General features: G+C 53.9%; 1 protein-coding gene across 1 annotated transcript; it reads left to right on the top strand.

Annotated features, from left to right (window-relative positions):
* Nucleotides 1-8,017: 8,017 nt before the first annotated feature.
* On the top strand, nucleotides 8,018-18,242 carry LOC310917941 (actin-binding protein WASF3-like; the record flags this gene model as incomplete). The annotated part of the gene is made up of 8 exons (XM_083876581.1): nucleotides 8,018-8,150; nucleotides 9,985-10,119; nucleotides 10,226-10,379; nucleotides 11,307-11,424; nucleotides 11,574-11,749; nucleotides 12,148-12,411; nucleotides 13,650-14,032; nucleotides 15,533-18,242. 8 exons carry the CDS (start codon nucleotides 8,018-8,020, stop codon nucleotides 15,688-15,690), a joined length of 1,521 nt encoding a protein of 506 aa, XP_083732707.1. The 3' UTR covers nucleotides 15,691-18,242.
* Between the last annotated feature and the right edge of the window lie 745 nt (nucleotides 18,243-18,987).

Genomic DNA, 18,987 nt, shown 5'->3' on the forward strand with positions numbered 1-18,987 from the left:
CAGAACTCCCCTCGCTGCTGGCTGAGGGTTTTCCCTGGTTTATCAAAGCTCCTTCTATGCTGGGGAGAAAAAGGCTGGTTTGTTCAGCAGAGCCCTGCCTGCACAACCCGGCAGCAGGCGAGGGAGATCCTTCTGGTAATGAGCTGGGCATAAAAAGGAGAGGAAAAAAAAAAAAAAAAGCTGTCATTGAAGATTTTCCTTTGGTGATAGAGTCATTAAAAACAACACATGATTCCTGGGCCGGCAGGGACCTTTTGCAGCCAAAACAGAGCTGAGATCTGTGCTGTGTTCCCACAGCCCCAGCCCATGACTCTGAAGATCAAGGCAGTGCTGCTGCTCCAGGGCATCCCTCACCCTGGAACCAGCCATGGAGAGGCCAAGGGATGATGCAGGAGGGTCATGCACAGTTTTACCCACAATTTCCTCCTTCCTTTTTCCCTTCAGCATGAGAGTATCGGGATGGATGTCTAATTTTTTTTTTTTTTTTTTTTTTTTTTTTTTTTTTTTTTTTTTTTTTTGCATGGATTTTGGATGGGTATGGATTCTCTGATCTGTATCCATAGCAGAGATTGAGCCAATCGAGTGGTCCTCAGCTCCATCACCAGTTCCAGGGGACACTGAGGGCTCCCCGTTTCTGAGAAATCAAACAACAGAACCCAAACTCCATTTGGGTTAACTAAACCCCAAGGAAAGCTACTGCCTGAAAATCCCCTTGCAGAGATGGGGTTGTTCAGCCTGGAGAAAAGAAAGCTCTGGAGAGATCTTAGAGCCCCTTCCAGCACCTAAAGGGGGTTTATCAAAAGAGAGGGAAGACTTTTTACAGGTGGGAATAGTGATAGGTCAGTGGGGATTGGTTTTGAACCAAAAGAGGAGAGATTTAGATTAAAATTTGGGAAGAAATTTTTGGCTGTGAGGGTGGGCAGGCCCTGGCACAGGATGCCCAGAGAAGCTGTGGCTGCCCCTGGATCCCTGGAAGTGTCCAAAGCCAGGTTGGACAGGGTTTGGAGCAGCCTGGGATAGTGGAAGGTGTCCCTGCCCATGGCAGGGATGGAATGGGATGAGTTTAATGTCCCTTCCAACCCAAACCTTCCTGTGATTCTGTGATTTGCAGCATTTGCTCTCACCTACTCTAAAAGAAACATCATTTAGATAAAACCCCTCCAGGAGCCTGTTTGTTTTACACCAGGCTCACAGCAGGACGAGGGTTCTATGCTGACCCCAGGCTAATGAGGCAGGGGAATCAACATTTTAGGGCAAGAGGATTCTTTTAGGGCACTTAGGATGCTTAAGGCACTTAGGATGCTTTTAGGGCACCCTCCTAAGCAGGGCAGGTGCTGCAGGGCCCTGGGGGATTTAGAGACAGCTCAGTCAAGTGCTGTTCCTACAATAAAAAGGGGATGGGGAGTGGAGAAAAAAAACAAACCAACCAAAGCACCAACTGTGGCATTTACTAACAAAGCTCCTGGGGGATATTTTTAGCTGTGATTTAACGCCGTGCAGGGTTTGCTGTGCAGAGTTCTCTCCCGGCAGTGGGGGCAGAGCTCTCTCTCCTCTCTTTGGCAGGAGGGACTGGCCTTTCCCCAGCTCCACCCAAATCTGTCCCAGGCTGGTGGCAAAAATCCCTCTGTGCCACCCGGGGCTGAGACCTCTCTGCTCATCCCACAGTGAGCTCAGAGCTTCCAGCTCCCCAGGCTGATATCCTGGGGATAAGGGGGGACTGTAGAAATTTTCGTGGATGGCAGGGACGAGGAATTTTGCAGAGCTGAGATGTTCTAGAAACACGTGGGTTTAATGCAAGGGTTGTGGGTAAAGAGGGCTTTGCCTTCAGCCACCAGCCTGGGCTGGAGGGAACCCCAAAGAGAGAATGGGGAGAGAGAGAGAGAAGAGAGAGTAGGGGAAAAGGGGAGAGGCAAGAGGGCAGAGGGGCAGAACAAGAGAGTAAAGAGAGGAGAGGGGAAGGGCGAAAAGAGAGGAGCCAGAGAAGAGAGTGATCCCCTTGTTCCAATCCATTCTATCTCTTTTTGTGTTGAATATTCTAATTTACAGTGACCAACCGGTGCAAAATACAAAATCCACAAACTTTGCATGCAGCCTATGAGAACTACTACACTACCATGTTATTTTATATTCTAAACTCTATAGACTCTTTTCTTACGTACTTGTTCCCTGATGCCTTTGGCAGGGTGGAAAGGCAACATTTCTGAGTCCTTTTGTTTTCCTGTCTTTTCAACCCATCTCCAGCTCATCATCATCTCCCTCCCTGCCATGATCACATCTCAGAGCTGCCCTTCATTTCTATTTCACTCACAGCTTTTACATCTCCAGTATTTCTTACCATAAAATCATATCCATAAGTCCTTCCTGTCCCATCTTTCCCAACAGGGGACAAAAACATCACCCTGAGGTTTTCAGTCCTGAGGTGTTTTTCCACCTGATGCTTTGCTGAGCCTGCAGTGGGGCTGGGATGTTTTCCATGACCCCAGACCATGCTAAAGCCAGGCTCCTTTGGGATGCAGAGATCTCAAGGAAAGGGACAGGCAATGACATTTCTTCTCCCACCATCCCTCAGTGCCACCCTGGGAATTCACTCTGGCTGCAATCCTGACCTCTGCTTTATTTTTGAGCGAAGGGAATCCAGCTGGTTTTAATAATATTTAACGAACCTTTGGACAGCAGCTCTTGGAGCGATGATCACCTTCACAGGGGGAGCAGTGACATTTGTCATGCTGCTGGTGTTCTCAGGCAGCAGATGAAGAAATGGTCACAGATGCATTTTGTAAATGAGAGCAGCGAGTCCTCGTGGTGCAGCTCACGCTCCATTTTGTGGGGAGTAAATTCAGCAGATTTACTCATTCCCAGCTCTCCCAGGCAGGTTTTCCCCTGCACCACCAAGAGCCACCTGCACGGTTTTTCCTGCCTGAATTTCTCCTGAGACAACAAAACTCCAGCCCCTGTAGGGTACAGGCTCTGCTCTCCCTGTGGCCCATAGAGACAGGAAAGCAGGAGTTTAGGGCCATGAGGTGGCTGCTGGTGACCTCTCTGTCCTCTGCAGGTTTGTCCTGTTGCTCTTTGGACCATCCCATGCTGGTTCCCAGCAGGCTGTGGCAGAGCTCCCCGAATTAAACACCTCGAGAACCTGCTGCTTTCACACCTACACCTATTTCTGTCTGCTCAGAAGCAGCACACACCCCCAGGTCCCTCCCAGCCTCTCCTGTGCCAGGTCCATCCTGCCAAACGCCACAGAATGAGCTCCTTCAGGCACCTACAAGCCCCACTGAGTGTCAACTCTGCCTCTTGTCCTTTCCTTGACTTCAGATTCAGAGGTTTTGTGGCTCCTTTCACTATTTCAGGACTGCTTTGTGCCAGCCCTTCCTCACCTCTCCATCCCAAAGGTTCTGCACCAAAACCAGGTCCTGAGCAGCCACCACAAGATCTGGCACTTCTTGTTTGTTTAATATTCACTTATAAACTTTTTTTTTGTTCAAGGTTAATAGATTTTTTCAACATATCTCTTGGTTTTTTTCACTATTTTGGCTCCTGGCATCTGACCAAAGATTTGCTGCCTTGCAAAAGCCTCCAGTTCCTGGCAGGGTGTGCTCCTCAGGGCTCAGAAGGACCAGGGAAGCCCAAATTGGGAAAGAGGTTTGATTGCAAGGGTTGAGCAAACTGCCCCAAAGCTTGGCCTAGAGCTGAGCTCAGTGCAGGGATGGCCCCAACTCCCAGTCTTGAGGCATTTGCTTCACCACACACTTCACAGAATGATTTGGTTGGAAGAGATCTCCAGGATCATCAAATCCAACCCAATTATGACACTGAGTGCCACATCCAATCTTTTCTTAAACACATCCAGGGATGGTGAATCCACCACCTCCCCAGGCAGACCATTCCAGTCCTTACCCACATTCTCCCCAAATCCAAGCTCGGGGTTTTTCCTGGTTCTCTGACACAAAGTGTGGAAGGTTTCCCCCATTCCTGCTGCTCCATCCACCACCCAATTCCATCAGAAACATTGGAGGTGCCTGGATTTGCAGCTGGTGATGTGCAGCATGGACAGCATGGATATCCTTCCTGCCAGTGCTGCTCATCTTCTCCATGGCTCCACTCCAGGTTTCTCCTGCATGGAAAACAAACCCTAAAATAATTTCCTGCTCCATCACAGGCCAGTGAAAATTGGAATCCAGAACATTTCTCCTTTCTCTCTCAAGTGACACCAAGCAGAGCTCCAGGGCTGTGGGTGCTGGGCCCTGACCAACCCCAAAATCTGCCAGAGGAATTAACCAGCACCTGAGAAATCTGTGGCCACCCAGAGCACACCTGGTCCTTCAGGCCTCTCTGGATCTGCCTACAGGGCTCTAAGTCACAGCCCAGTGAGAGAGAGTGGGGTTTTAGGGGCAGGGAGGGGATGAGGGCACAGCTGTGAACATGAAAATCTCTTACAAAGAATGTCAGGAGCAATGGCTGGGCACAAAACTCCTTTTTTTTGGACCCTCTTACAAAATGAGAGCTGTTTTTCTGCCCCTATGGAGCCCAAGGTCCAAACTGCCAGATGCTGGTGGCTGCTGAGGTGAAGGACAACATCTGGAAGGAGCCAGCTGGTGGTCCAGGAGCTGCAAATCACAACCCCAGCCTGGTCTGCAGGGCCTGGGGCAGCTCTTACTGCCCAGAACTCCCTGTCCTGGGAAAGCAGGGGCTGCTCCTCAGTGCTGCCAGCAGCTCTGGGGTTGGGATGCTGCTGCCAGTTTGGTCCTTGGGGGAAATCAGCATCTGAGGGCACAATAAACTGCTCATTTCTGTCTGGTGTCCTCCCCCCTGCCTGCCCACCTCAGCTGGATGTGATTCCCTTCCAAGCTCCACTGCTGGGTTTGGGAAGCAGGTGGGAAGCTGGAAGTGCCTCCCCTCACCTGTGGCATTTCCCAAAATCACAAGATTTAGAGCTATTGGCTCTTTCCAGTCACAGGGAAAAGCTGAGTGATGGGAGTGAGCTGGAACCTGGTCCCATTTCTCCTGTTTTCACCCTCCAAGAAATTCCTGCTGAGTTGGTGGCTCCCATTTTCCTCCTCCTGCATCCTGACACCAGCTCCCACTGAGGGCTCCAGTGGGATTCCACTCAGGAAACAGCAAAATCCCAGAGGTTTTAATCCATGTAAATGATCTTAGAGCCTGTACCCAGATGATCCCTGGCCTTGGGACCCTTTTGCTGAAGGTCTGAGGAAAAGATTTTGCCACATTTTGAAGTCTTGGGAATGGCCTGAAATACCAGCCAGAGCAGGGCACGGCTCAGAATCCCCTGCTGGGGCTCTGGCCAGGCCAGCAGAGCTCAGGATTTGTGTGCAGCCCCTTGGTGGGTGTGAGCAAGATGTACCAGCCAGGATAGAAATTAAATTTGCCTCTCTGGAATCACGGGCAGCCCATCCCCAGCCAGAGGACTGTGGTTCCCATGAGTCAGGACAGGCCTAGAGGTGGCAGGTTTGAGGTGAGCAGTTGGGATTTCAGGGCAGGAGTCAGAGGTTTGGTGCTGTGGGTGCAGCAGGGTGAGAGAATCCTTGTCAGGGAAGGGTTGTCTGGGGTTCTGATCCCTGTGCTCCATTACTGGGGAGGTTGGGAAAGCAGCTTCTCCTGTGGTTTGGTCAAAATGGCCTTTACAGGCTGCCCTTGCATAAAAATGTGCCCAACTCCTCCTTGGTTCCTTCTGCTGCAAGTTCTGAGTCTTGTTTGGCCTCTTTGGGGTGAGGTTAAAGGGCTTTTCCTCCTCCCATGGCACAATCTCAAATTCTGCCATCACACCCTTCACCCACTTTCTGCCTCTCTTCCAATCTGTTCCTGCTGGGAAGTTTCTATCCACAAATCCCATTTTTTTCTTCATTCTGCTCCAGGTTCCCAGTGGGGGCTGCAGGCTCAGGTGGCCTCAATTCCCCCCAGGTCCCCTGAGCAGGGACAAAAGGCCCCGGGTTGTGCCCATGGCTGTGTCCAGTGGCTGTGGCCCAAGGGGATGCTGAGAATGGCTCTTTGTTCCCAGTTTTAATTGCTGGGCCCAGGCAGCTCGTTAAGGGCTCTGCCCTGTGCCCTGCAGTCCCTGCAGCCCTGGGATGTGCCAGGGCTCAGCCTTTGAGGGTAGATTTTGGGGTGACACATAAAACCAGCTCGGGGTGAAGCTGGTGCCCAGAATGGGGATTGTACATGGGCAGAGCAGACACCCAGAGCCTCCCCTGTCAATGCTGTCACAGAGGAGCAAACAGCTGGCAGAAATGTTGATTTTTGGGAGGCAGGGACAACACCACATCCATAGCAGTGACTCTGAGAAACCCTGGAGTTTGCTCTGAGCCCACAGCACCGCACAACCCTGCGGAGGGTTCAGGACTGGGGTTCTCTCTCCAGTGCCCTGGGCACTGCCCAACCCTGGGGAAAAGGCTTTGGGCTCTTTCATGGGGGCAGCTTGAATTTGCATTTGAAAACAGCCGAGGAGCTGCTGCTGCTGCTGCTGCTGGGCGCTATCAATGGGAAACTGTTCCGTCTAACGCTGCCGGGGCCAAAAAAATGTGAACTCTGCAGATTGCTGGGAATCGCTGCTGGCTCCGGGGCCGGCACCCGGCGGAAGCTGCTTTGCCCTCGCTGCCAAAAAATCCTGTGAAAGATGGGGCGGGTGGGGAGTGCTCGGGACGTGGAATGGGGGATTCTGCTCTCTGGGGATGCTGCTGGGGTTATCAGCCCGGCCAAAAGTTTGGCTTTGCTTAGGGAGTGATCTGAGTGTGGTGGCACCTAAGACTCCCTTGTGTGAGCCTGTGGGGTGGCTGCCTGTCCGTGTCCCTGTCCCAGAGTCTGTGTCCTTATCCCAGAGTCTGTGTCCCAAGCCCTGTGTCTGTGTCCAAGTCCCAGTGTCTGTGTCCTTATCCCAGTCCCAGTGTCTGTGTCCATGTCCCTGTCCCAAGGTCTGTGTCCTTATCCCAGAGTCTGTGCCCCAATCCCAGTGTCTGTGCCCATGTCTCAGTGTCTGTGTCCCAATCCCAGAGTCTTTGTCTATGTCCCAGTCCCAAGGTCTGTGTCTGTGTCCCAATCCCAGGATCTGTGTCCATGTCCCAGTGTCTGTCCTTATCCCAGTCCCAGTGTCTGTGTCCATGTCCCTGTCCCAGGGTCTGTGTCTTGTCCCAGTGTCTGTGTCCCAGTCCCAGGGTCTGTGTCCATGTCCCAGTCCCAGGGTCCATGTCCCAGCCCCAGGAGACACCACCATGGGTAATAAATGCTCCTTTTTTGCCTCTTTCCCCAGCCCTTTACATCAGCGGGGTACCCTGTCCCCACACCCCATGGTGCCCACACCCCCATCCTTCACCTTTCCCTGCAGCTCCCATGGGTGCCCAGTGGGGATGGGGCCTTTGGGTGTGGGTGTCTCCCTACATCTGCTTAAACCCTATAGAAAATTAACCATCCCCAGTTCAGGAGGGGACAGTGGAGCAGGGGACACCCAGAAATGCTGTGGGGACACACACAGGAGCTATGGGGACACCCAGAAATGCTGTGGGGACACACAGGAGCTCTGGGTACACCCAGGGATGCCGTGGGGCCACGCAGGGAGCTGGGATGAGCTGGCCACAGCAGCTTGTCTCAGCGTAGTGTGTGCACAAATAAAACCCTGGAGAGCCTGCAGTGAGCTGGAAATAATGGCATTACCAGCGCTTCCTTGCTTCTGTTTGGGCTGGATGAGGCTTTTCGGGGCCAGCTGAAGGGCTGCAGCACAGGGGAGTTTGCTCCTGAGTTGAGCACAGCTCTGGGAAGGGAGTGGGAAAGGACACGGTGGCACAAGGTAGGGACGAAGTCCTCACCTCCAGCCTGGCATCTGTGTGCTCTGCAACACCCTGAGAGCATCATCCCCTGCTTGGAAAAGTCCTGCTGTACCTGCCATGTCCCAGCGTGGGCAGGAAGAACCTCCTGAGGGAGTGGCGGGGGAGCAGACCAATGGTAAAAGCTGCGTATTTTCAGTTTTCATTTCTTTCTCCTTTTCCCAGGAGAGGTGTGAAGGCTCACCATGCCGCTGGTGAAGAGGAACATCGAGCCCCGGCACCTGTGCCGGGGGGCCCTGCCTGATGGGGTGACCAGTGAGCTGGAGTGTGTCACCAACAGCACCCTGGCTGCTATCATCAAACAGCTGGGCAGCCTCAGTAAGTCACCAACAGCGACCCTGGTCTGGGATGGCCCTGGGATGGCTCTGGGACAGCACTGAGATGGCACTGGGATATGACTGGGATGGCATTGGGATAGCACTGGGATGGCACTGGGATGGCACTTGATACCTGTGGGATGGCACTGCGATGGATTGTCACTGTAAGACATGAAAGAAAGATGAGAGACTGCAAATATATCAGAAGGCAAAGAGCATAGAAAAAAGGCTTTATTGTCTAATTTTTACTACTTTTTATAAGGTGTTGCCATACAGAGTTAACATGGTTGGTGAATAGGAACGACACCTCTCTGATCCCATTGGTTAAACCAGAGAAACAGGCATACATTACCTGGAGAAAGATTGTTTTGAGAAAGGAGAGTTGTTTGCCAAGATTGTTTTGAGAAGAAACTTTCTTGATGATTTTTTTCTTGGGAAAAGTTAGCAGCTGCTACCAGGCTAAAATCTCTCAGAGCCAGAAATATCAGGCCCACAATGGATGGCACTGGGATGACACTGGGATGGCACTGGGATGGCACTGGATGCCCATGGGATGTCACAGTCACTCCCACCAGTCCCAAACACACCAAAACATGGGTTGTGTGGGAGTCGTGTGGGCTGCAGCCACCCCTAATTCAGTGGGGATTATCCAGCTTGTTGAAAATAGGAGGATGCTCAGGGCCAAGCTCAAAATGGGGACTTGGTGACATTTTGAGACCCATTTTCCTCTCACAGCTGGTCTGTGCAGTGGGGGACACAAAGCCTTCAGGAGCCCTTTGCTTCTCCACTTGGCCAGAAATAGGAAGGTCAGGTGAAGATGTAAAATACTCCATGCCATTCCTTTTAAAGTTAGAGCTTTTTGAGGAGGAGAGGTCTCTATCAAAGGTCTAAATCCTCAGCCGTCTTCCAGCCCTGGGACTGATCTCAGCAGAAAAGGGGCAGATGAGAGCACTGCACACACCAGTGTGAAGCTTTAACAGGGGCAACCTATTTCATGCTGAATATCCACTTAAAATAGAGAGAGAAGCTATTTAGGGCTCCTCCTCTTTCACACACCTCTAAAAGTAGATTCTGCTCTAAAATACTCCCAGAAAAATAAACCCAGGATTTAGGGAGCTGCTGGAAATGCAGTGGCTCACACGAGCAGCACCCACATCTGCTCAGGTTTGCTAGTCCAGGGGAGAAGGGAATCAAATATGACCAAGCTGGTGAATGCTCTGAGGAGGTTTTGAAAGTGCCCTGATCTTGAGAGCTGTTTGATAGGTGGGGCTGGAGGAAACCCTGAGGATCTGTGGGGATGGGATGGGGTGGGGTGGGATGGGTGCTGTAACCTACAGGTATCAGCAGTGCTTTGCCAGACACCTCGCTCAGCTCTGTTATAGGAATAACCCTAATAAAAAGCTAAATAATCTTAAATAAATAACCCTAAATCAATAAGCTGTTGTAGGGATGCACTGAGAGATGCAGGAAAAGCACTGATAAAGTGGAAGAAATTGCAGATTCTCCCTACTGTGGCACTGTCCCCACTGCCCTGCTCTTGGCTGAATTTCCCTAGGGTTGTGTGATGGTCATTTTTATGGCTGATCTGTCCTAATGGATCCAAGGGCTTTTTGGGGCACTGTGAATGTTCTGTGCTCCTGTGGCTGCTGCTCTCACTGGAAATAGAGGCTCCTTCGGGCTCCCTGCAGCACTTTAGGAGAGAATAGGGCTCAGCTCCCAGAAATCCAGGCTGAGGAGAGCACCCCAAGGAGCCAGTGGGGTGGGGGGTGTCCCAGGGGCTGGGCTGAGCTGGGGGAGCCACCTGCCATGGTGACAGGCGTGGTGTCCCCTGGCAGGCAGGCACGCAGAGGACATCTTTGGAGAGCTGTTCAACGAAGCCAACAGCTTCTACATGAGGATGAACTCGCTGCAGGAGAGGGTGGACCTGCTGGTCATCAAGGTGACGCAGCTGGACTCCACCGTGGAGGAAGGTGAGGAGGGGCTGGTTTGGGGTGATGTCCAGCTGTGCTCTGGGGACAAGACCCCAGCCATGCTGAGGCCACCCCTGCATCCCCTGTCCTTCCTGTGCCCCCCCAGTGTCACTGCAGGACATCAACATGAGGAAAGCCTTCAAGAGCTCCACGGTGCAGAACCAGCAGGTGGTGTCCCGCAACTCCATCCCCAACCCGGTGATGGAGATGTACCAGCGCTGCGACAAACCCCCTCCGCTCAACATCCTCACACCCTACAGGTACGGGGCCAGAAAGGGACAGGGCCCTACAGGGACGGGGCCCTAAAGGGATGGGGCCCTAAAGGGACGGGGCCCTACAGGTACGGGGCCCTACAGGTATGGGGCTGTACAGGACAGGGCCCTACAGGGATGAGGCCCTAAAATGACGGGGCCCTAAAGGGACAGGGCCCTAAAGGTGTGAGGCTCTACAGGTGTGGGGCCCTACAGGGACAAGGCTCTACAGGGATGGGGCCCTACAGGTATGGGGTCCTACAGGTATGGGGCTCTATAGGGATGGGGTCCTACAGGTATGGAGCCTTACAGGGACAGGGCCCTACAGGTATGACACTACAGGTACGGGATCCTACAGGGGCGGGGCCCTACAGCTACAGGGCCCTACAGGTATGGGGCCCTACAGGAACGACACCCTACAGGGACAGGGCCCTACAGGTACAGGGCCCTAGAAGGGCCCTTCACCCAAAGCCATGAAGAAGAAGGTGAAAGAAGAACTCAGCCTATGCCCCAAATCCTCCATCTTCCCTATATATATATATTACTATATTCTAAACCCTTAAACTCTAAATTTTTCACCCTGTGATTTCACACACTTCTATTCAAACTACACACCCAGAGTCCCAGTGCTGTCACTCAAGTTTGGAGGCCTGTTCCACGGCCTCATGTCAAATGTGGTGTTTCCTTGAGGGTCAGTGCCTGTCAGCACAGAAAGCCTAAAATTTCCAGTGCCCAGGGTTCCAACATGCCACCCACCTTGCATGGGATGCTTGGAATGTGTGCCCACACCCTGCAGGTGGTGACCACCGTGTTGGATGTGTTTGTGGTGGGGCAACAGCTCAAGGGCACGACCATACCAAAGCCCTTGGGAAGGAGAACAGAGGGTCTTCTCCTGTGGCTGATAACCCTCTCTCTCCCCCTTTCCCAAACCCCCAGGGATGACAAGAAGGACGGCCTCAAATTCTACACCGACCCCTCCTACTTCTTCAACTTGTGGAAGGAGAAGATGCTGCAGGCGACCGAGGACAAGAGGAAGGAGAAGCGCAGGCAGAAGGTGGGTGAGGGCTGGTGGGCAACAAGGGGGCTGGAGCTGGAGGTGCTCGGGATCTGGGGACATCCTCCTCCTGGTGCATCTCACAGGGCTGGTTGATGCTCCCTAGGGACTGTTCCCAGGGCTGGAGGAGGACTTTGTGTTCCCCACAGGAGCAGCGGCTGGTGGAGGACTCCACCCGGGAGGTGAAGAAAGTGAGGAAAGCCCGCAACCGGCGCCTGGAGTGGAACATGATGGCGTATGATAAAGAGTTCCGGCCGGATAACAGGTTCTCACCATCCCCCTATCACATGGCGTCATCGGAAGGATCACTGTCCCCAGATAATAGGCAGGTTCTACCTCCTACACCTTCAGCTCACGGCTCTCCTTTGCTTTGCTCTTCCTCTCCGTCGTTGCAGGGGACGTGTCGCCCACAGCGGGGTCGGGGTGCTCAGCTCTAGGTCTGTGTATATTCATGGATAGCTGGTGTCCCCAGGGTGTCACCCTGGACCTCAGGAGGAGCCTTGGCATTGGGATAAAACCGGAGCATTTTCTGTTTCACAGCTAAAGGCAAAGAGTTGTTCAGCTCTGTTGTGTCCTCCTCTCTGCTCTGACTCTGCTGTCTTGTACATCGATATTTCCGTGGCCTCTCTTTGTTTTGTTGTCCCAACCCCAAAACACTCCCACACCCCTCCGTGTGCATGCACAGGAGGAATAGTACAACAACAAGGTTTTCCTGTGCTGCAGATCCTACGCATCGGACGCCGCCGACCACTCGTACCCGGCCAGCCCCAACCACCCAGCTCAGCTGCTGGCCCCGGCAGCTCACCTGGCCCCGGCCCAGGAGCACAAGGAGGGGGTTCTGGCAGCCCCCAACCCCCCGGAGCATGTGTTCAGGCCGGCCGCGGGCAGCCGGCAGAACAGCCTGACCCGCCTGCAGCAGCCCCACGCCCCGCCGCCCCCTGAGGCCGTGCTCAACGGGCCCCGGCCACACCTCGTCAAGGATTACGGGTAAAGCTTCAGCCTTGCTCACTGCTGGACTGGAGGGGTGGGTGTGAGAGAGGAGGGAGGATCGGGGAGGGTCTGACTCCTGTTTCTGGGATGATGGAGCGAGGAAGGGTCTTTACATGATATTGAACCTAAACCTCCTCTGCAGCTTTCATGGTCCAAAATTGGTGGTCAGACTCGAGGCCAAGTCAGTCAGGAGGACTTTTGGGGTCTTGCCAAATAAGGGGGCAGGGTGGATGGAAGGTTTTCCACCGGGGCGTTGCCTGCTGGTACTACATAGCCCGTAGCCCACAGCCTGTCCCACCAGCAGACCTCCAGCACCATGCTGACCCTGGGACAGAGCTTTCACTGGGGTTCAGAGCAAACCAAGCCAGAAGGGAGCCAGTTGGGTTCAGGAGCACTTTTGGGGTCACGCCAGATAAGGGGGCAGGGTGGATAGAGGGTTTTCCACCGGGGTGTTGTCTGCTTTCCACCACTGCATGACCCACAGCCCATTCCAGCACCATGCTGACCCTGAGGCAGAGCTTTCACTGGGGTTCAGAGCAAACCAAACCAGAAGGAAACCAGTTGGGTGCTGGGATGGATGATGGATGCCATTCCTTCAGCCAGGAGGGCCAGGTGTGCCCCAGAGAGGATCAGGCCCACCATCAGCAGCCAGGAAAGGCAGGTTGTCCTGCTCTGATCTGCACTGGAGCGGCCTCACTGTCAATATTTGGGGCAGTTTTGGGCACTACACCATAAAAAAGTCTTTGAGATATTAGAGAGTGTCCAAAGGAGGCCATGAAGATGGTGAAGGGCTTTGAGGAGAAGCCATGTGAGGAGTGGTTTGGGGCATTTGGCGTGTTCAGCTGGAGAAGAGGAGGCTGAGGAGAGACATCATTGCAGTCCACGAACTCTTGAGGGGGAGCAGAGGGGCAGGTGCTGATCTCTTCTTTGTGGTGACCAGTGACAGGACCTGAGGGAATGGCCTAAAGCTGTGTCAGAGGAGATTTAGCTTGGATATCAGGATAAGATCCTTCCCTCAGAGGGTGGCGGGGCATTGAGCAGGCCCCCAGAGGATGGGACAGCACCAAACCTGCCAGAGCTCCGGGAGCGTTCGGACAGAGCTCTCAGGGATGCACAGGGTGGGATTGTTTGGGATGACCCTGTACAGGGCCTGGAGTTGTACTGGCTGATCCCTGTGGGTCCTGGTGGTTCTGCCTCACCCCATCCCCGGACTGACCCCTGTACCCCCGTTACAGCCCTCAGCCGGTGCCCATGGCCGAGTACTTCGTGCCGCCGGCCCCGCCGCCGCCGCCGCCCGTCATCCCGTCGGCGCAGACCGCCTTCGACAGCCCCATCTCGGCTCCCCCCGCGCTGGCCCCCGGCTCGGCCGCGGCCCCGTCCTACGCCCCGTCACCTCCCCCGGCTCCCCCGGGGCCCTACTCGGCGTCCCCGCCGCAGAGCGGCCCCATGGGCCCCCCGGTGGCGCCGCCGCCGCCGCCGCCCGGGCCCCCGGCCGTGTCGGCCTCGCCCGCGCACTCCGCCTCGCCGCCCGCCCCCGCCGCCGAGCCCCGCAAACCGCAGATCCCGCTGATGCCCATGAGCGACGCCCGGAGCGACCTGCTGGCGGCCATCAGGAGGGGTGAGCCACACAGGGGGAGAGGGAGGGAGGGAGGGATGGAGGAAATGAGTGAGGAGTGAGGGAGGAAATGAGGGAGTGAGGGAATGAGGGAGGGAATGAGGGAGGGAATGAGGGAGGGAGGGAGTGAAGGCGTGAGAGAGGAGTGAGTGAGGGATTGAGCGAGGGAGGGAGGGAATGAGTGAGGAGTGAGGGAATGAGGGAGGGAATGAGTGACTGAGGAGTAAGTGAGGGAGGGAGGAGTAGGGAGGGAGAGAGGAGTGAGGGAAGGGAGTGAGGAGTGAGGGAATGAGGGAATGAGTGAGGAGGGAGTGAGGGAGTGAAGGAGGGAAGAGTGAGGGAGGAGTAGGGAGGGAGGGAATGAGTGAGGAGTGAGTGAGGGATGGAGGAGTGAGTGAGGAGGGAGGGAATGAGTGAGGAGTGAGGGAGTGAGGAAGGGAAGGGAGTGAGGAGTGAGTGAGGAGGGAGTGAGGGAGGAGTGAGGACTGAGGGAGAGAGGGAGTGAGTGAGGAGTAGGGAGTGAGTGAGTGGTGAGGAGTGAGTGAGGAGGAAGGGAGGGACTGAGTGAGGGAGAGGGTAAAGGAGGGAGTGAAGGAATGAGAGAGGAGGGAGGAGTGAATGACTGAGGAGTGAGGGAATGAGTGAGGAGTGAGGGAGGGAGGGAGGGAGGGAGGGAGGAGGGAATGAGGGATTGAGCAATGAGTGAGGAGTGAGGGACAAGTGAGTGAGGAGTGAGGGAGGAATGAGGAGTGAGTGGCTGCGGGGATCCAGCGCTGTAGAGTTGGGTAGTGGCACTGGTGACACTGAGGGCGAGGTGAGCCAGGTGATGGGTGAGCATAGTGAGACCTCGCAGGGGGAATAAATTCAGTGCACAGGTGGGGGATCCATAGCTGGAGGTGGAATGGAGCCTCATGGATTGCTGGCCCCTCTCAGGAATGTGGCTTTCTCCCAGGCCGTTGTGGGTGATGTGCTCTGAGGTCTCTCGCATTTCCCTTTCCTGCAAATCTCCAGGTCAAATGGGAAATTGAACCTTGCAGAAGGTTCAATATCTTCAGGCTGAGTGGAAGCAAAGGAGGAGCTTTGTAATTGTACATATTCATAAAATCCTAGAATGGTTCAGGTTGGAAAGGACCTTAAAGCTCATCCCATTCCACCCTAGCCATGGCAGGGACACTTCCACCATCCCATTGCTCCAAGCCCCAATGTCCAGCCTGGCCTTGGACACTTCCATGGATCCAGGGGCAGCCACAGCTTCTCTGGGAACCTTTGCCAGGACCTGCCCACCCTCACAGGGAAGAATTTCTTCCTGACATCCAATCTGAGCCTACTCAGCCATTCCTTCTTGTCCCACCAGTCCTATCCTATTATCCCATATGATAGGGATAGGACTATCCCTATTATAATAGGGGTATAATTTGTCATCACCAACACTTTATAACTGGGAGTGGGATGTTGCACATGAACTGCACTCCCTCTAAAACCTTTCCTCCCCTTTTCCTGCAGGAATCCAGCTCCGGAAAGTCCAAGAGCAGTGGGAACAAGAGGCCAAAAAAGAGCCGGTGGGCAATGACGTGGCCACCATCCTGTCGCGCCGGATCGCGGTGGAGTACAGCGAGTCCGACGACGACTCCGAGCTGGATGAAAACGAGTGGTCGGACTGAGGGGCCCCGGGCTGGGCTGGGCTGGGCTGGGCTGGGCTGGCTCGGAGCTTTCCAGGTGTGTATAGGCACCTTCCCCAACGTCGCTGCCGGCGGGGCGGGCGCTCAGGAGCTTTTGCTTTTACACTATGTCAAAAAAAAAAAAAACAACCCCCTTCGGGCAGCAGCAGCACTGGTAGGATACACCTCGGAGGCAGTGAGATCAGAAATTAGCAGCACCTTCACAGTTAATGAGTTCCAGAATTCTCTGAAGGCAGGTTAATGGGATTACTCCAGATTTACACCTGGAGCAAGACCCGAGACCGGCCCTGAGAAGGGAGCCCCAGAGGCAGCAGTGCTTTTTCAGCTAAATGTTAATTGTGATAACGAGAAGCTCCTGGAGAAGAGGCCTTGTTTGCACAGCTGGTGCCACCACTGGAGCACAGGGGTGGCCCTGTGGGCTTGGGGACACTCTGCTGCTGGTGGTTTTGGGGTCAGGCAGCTCCAAAGGCTGTGTGTGTGGGCAGGAGTCCCCTTCCCTACGGAGTAACAGCATTGTGTTGTTGCTCCCTGGAAAATCATGGAAAGCTTTGGGTTGGAAGGCACCTTTAAAGCCCATTTAGTCCAGCTAGAACTGGGACACCTTCCATGAGCAGCCCAAGGTGTTGGTGACCTTTGCCTGTATCCACCCTCAGAGCTGCTTTTCTAGGAGCAAAAAGGGGAAGGCAAGGCTGGCAGGGAGACACAGCCTTGTCTAGGCTTGTCCTGCCTTTTCCAGCAAAGGAGTAGAGGTGTCCAGGGAGCTTCCCCAAGCCCAGCTCTCCCTGGCCTTAGTGTGACACCCTTCCAGTGTTATTTGAGAAAAAAAAGGTGAATCAGGCAATCTGCTGCTTTCAGGTAAACTCTCAACTTGCACTTTGCAGCCCCACAAGCTGTGCCTGGACAGTTGAGATCAGCTCAGACCCAGGCACTGATTCCCCCTTCCTGATCCTGCTCCACCTGATCCCTGTCCCACATTTGGACACTGATGGAGGAGCTGGAGGCCCCTATTCCAGCACTGAAAATAACCTGTTTTCCCATCAAAACAGAGTGTGATCCATGGAAGACTTTTTACAGAGCTACGAAGGGAGGAGGAACAGAGAAAGGCAGAGCAAAGGGGTGAGAAATACTGGAAATATCCCAGGCAGGTGTGAAAACCTGCAGAGAGCTGGGAGAAGTTCCCCACCTGTGGAAAACAGACCAGCTTCAACAGTACTTTGACCATGTAGAAGCAGCCAGACCTGTAAAAGAGGTGGGAAGATATTTCTGAGACCCAAATGTTGATCCTTAAATTCACAGAATCCTAGAATGGCTTGGGGATAAAAGGGATCTTAAAGAGCATCTCATTCCAACTCCTTGCCAAGGGCAGGGACACGTTCCACTAGACCAAGTTGCTGATTTCCTGGGAAATGCTGGTGTTGAGCAATGTCCCAAACATCTGCTCATTTTTCCCCCAGTGACCAACCCCTCATGGCCAGATGTGGTGAATCCTCTGCCCAGCTGCTGGGAAATGCCCCCAGGAGCTCTCCCTTTCTCCTGAGTGGCACAAAATGGTCTCTTGTCCCTTGGATGTGACACTTTCCACACCTCCACAGCCGGGTTGGGATCTGTGGTGCTCAGTGGGCCTGAGCAGGGGTGCAGAATTTGGGATGTAGAATGGATTTGGGATGTGGGAGAGGGCAAGGCAAGAAGGACAGGAACAACAGGATACATGGAATAATTTATCTGCAAAACCTAAGGAGCAGGAGTGACCAGAGGAATGACCATACTCTGCAGGTAGCCAGGAAATTCCTGATGCTCGCTGAGAGAACTCTTGATTCTGATGTCAACCCTCTGAGATGTAGAGAAAGGGCTGCAAGAGTTTTTTACAGAGAGCCCTTGCTATTCCCAGGATGTGCTTTCCTTGGGAAGGCAGCTGGTGTTTGGCCTGGAGCAGGTTCAGAAGGAAATGGTGTAAAAATTCAGGGAGACATTTAAGGTGGAGTGTTATTAATGTAGATACAATCACAAAACTGTAAGTGTAGAGAAATTTGGTTTATTTGGGTGATTTAGGAGGAGTAATAACCCTTTGTGAGAGACAGAAAACAGCAGGGGCTGGTGGAGCTGCTCTTACCTGCTGCAGAGGTTGAGGGGACCCAGCAGAGTCACTGTGAGGACCCAGCAGAGCTGAGGAGTCCCAGTGGCCCCAGGAAAGGACTCAGGGACACTTGGGGCTGGCTCATCCCTTGGCTCTGTGACTGTCCCAGTTCTGCAAAGCTGAGCCAGTCCTGGTGGGAGCTGGAGAACAGCCCAGTGCCCCTAAAAGATCAAGTCCCTTCTTTTCATGCACCAGTTGCTTTGTGTGTGTGTCACATGGGGCCGTGGTAATGGGGACAGGGCTCCAGGGGTGTGTGGGGCAGGTCAGGGCTGTCCCTGGGGCCTGTCACTGCCCTGTCACCTCACAGCACCTGTGCTGGCACTGGCAGCATTGGTGCCATTGCATGGCAGAGTGCTTGACAATCACAGGGAGGTTGGAAGGGACCCCAAAGGTCATTTAAGTCACTGCACAGGCCACATCTGCAGAGCAGATGCACAGCTGGCAGCCCCAGGGAGGGCAGGAAGGGCTCACCCCCATTTCCTCACATCTTTATGTCCTCACACCATGTACCCATTGTGCATCCCAGCAATCCCAGTCACCCATCCTGTTCTGCTGCAGGAAATCCCCTGAGAACACAAACCCAGTGCACATTCTCAACTGCAGAGCCAGCCAGCAGCACCATGACCTCCCAGCAGGCTGCAAACATCACCATCCTCCCCTTCCAGGGACCAGAACTGCCATGGAAACCCTTAAACTGTCATGGTAGCAGGGATGGGATCCCTCATCCTCATCCTAGAGAGGATTCTGGTGGAGAATTAACCTCAGGGTGGGTTTGGACACCCATTCCTGGTCTGACCATGGCACTCCCAGCTCCTCCCAAGGCAGACAAGCAGCAGGAATCCTTCAGGTGGGAAAAGACCTCCAGGATCTCCAAAGCTGGAGCATTAATGCCACATGGTGGCACTGAGAGCCCCATTCCCATCCTCAGTGCCTTCCCTCGAGGGACTCAGCCATGCTTGACCACCTTTATTTGAGGCAGATTCACCCGTTTTTTGCTCAGGTGACCTTTAAAATCCAACAGAAGTGACACCAATTCCTTGGCTGCTCCAGGCTGGAGCTGCTGGGATTGTGCCACACTAATTAACACTGTCTGTCTGCCCCACATGCTGCACAACTCAGTATTTTGTACATATGTGCCTATTTCT

Source organism: Zosterops lateralis (genome assembly GCF_965231275.1).
Source record: "Zosterops lateralis genome assembly, chromosome: 21".
Taxonomy (NCBI): domain Eukaryota; kingdom Metazoa; phylum Chordata; class Aves; order Passeriformes; family Zosteropidae; genus Zosterops; species Zosterops lateralis.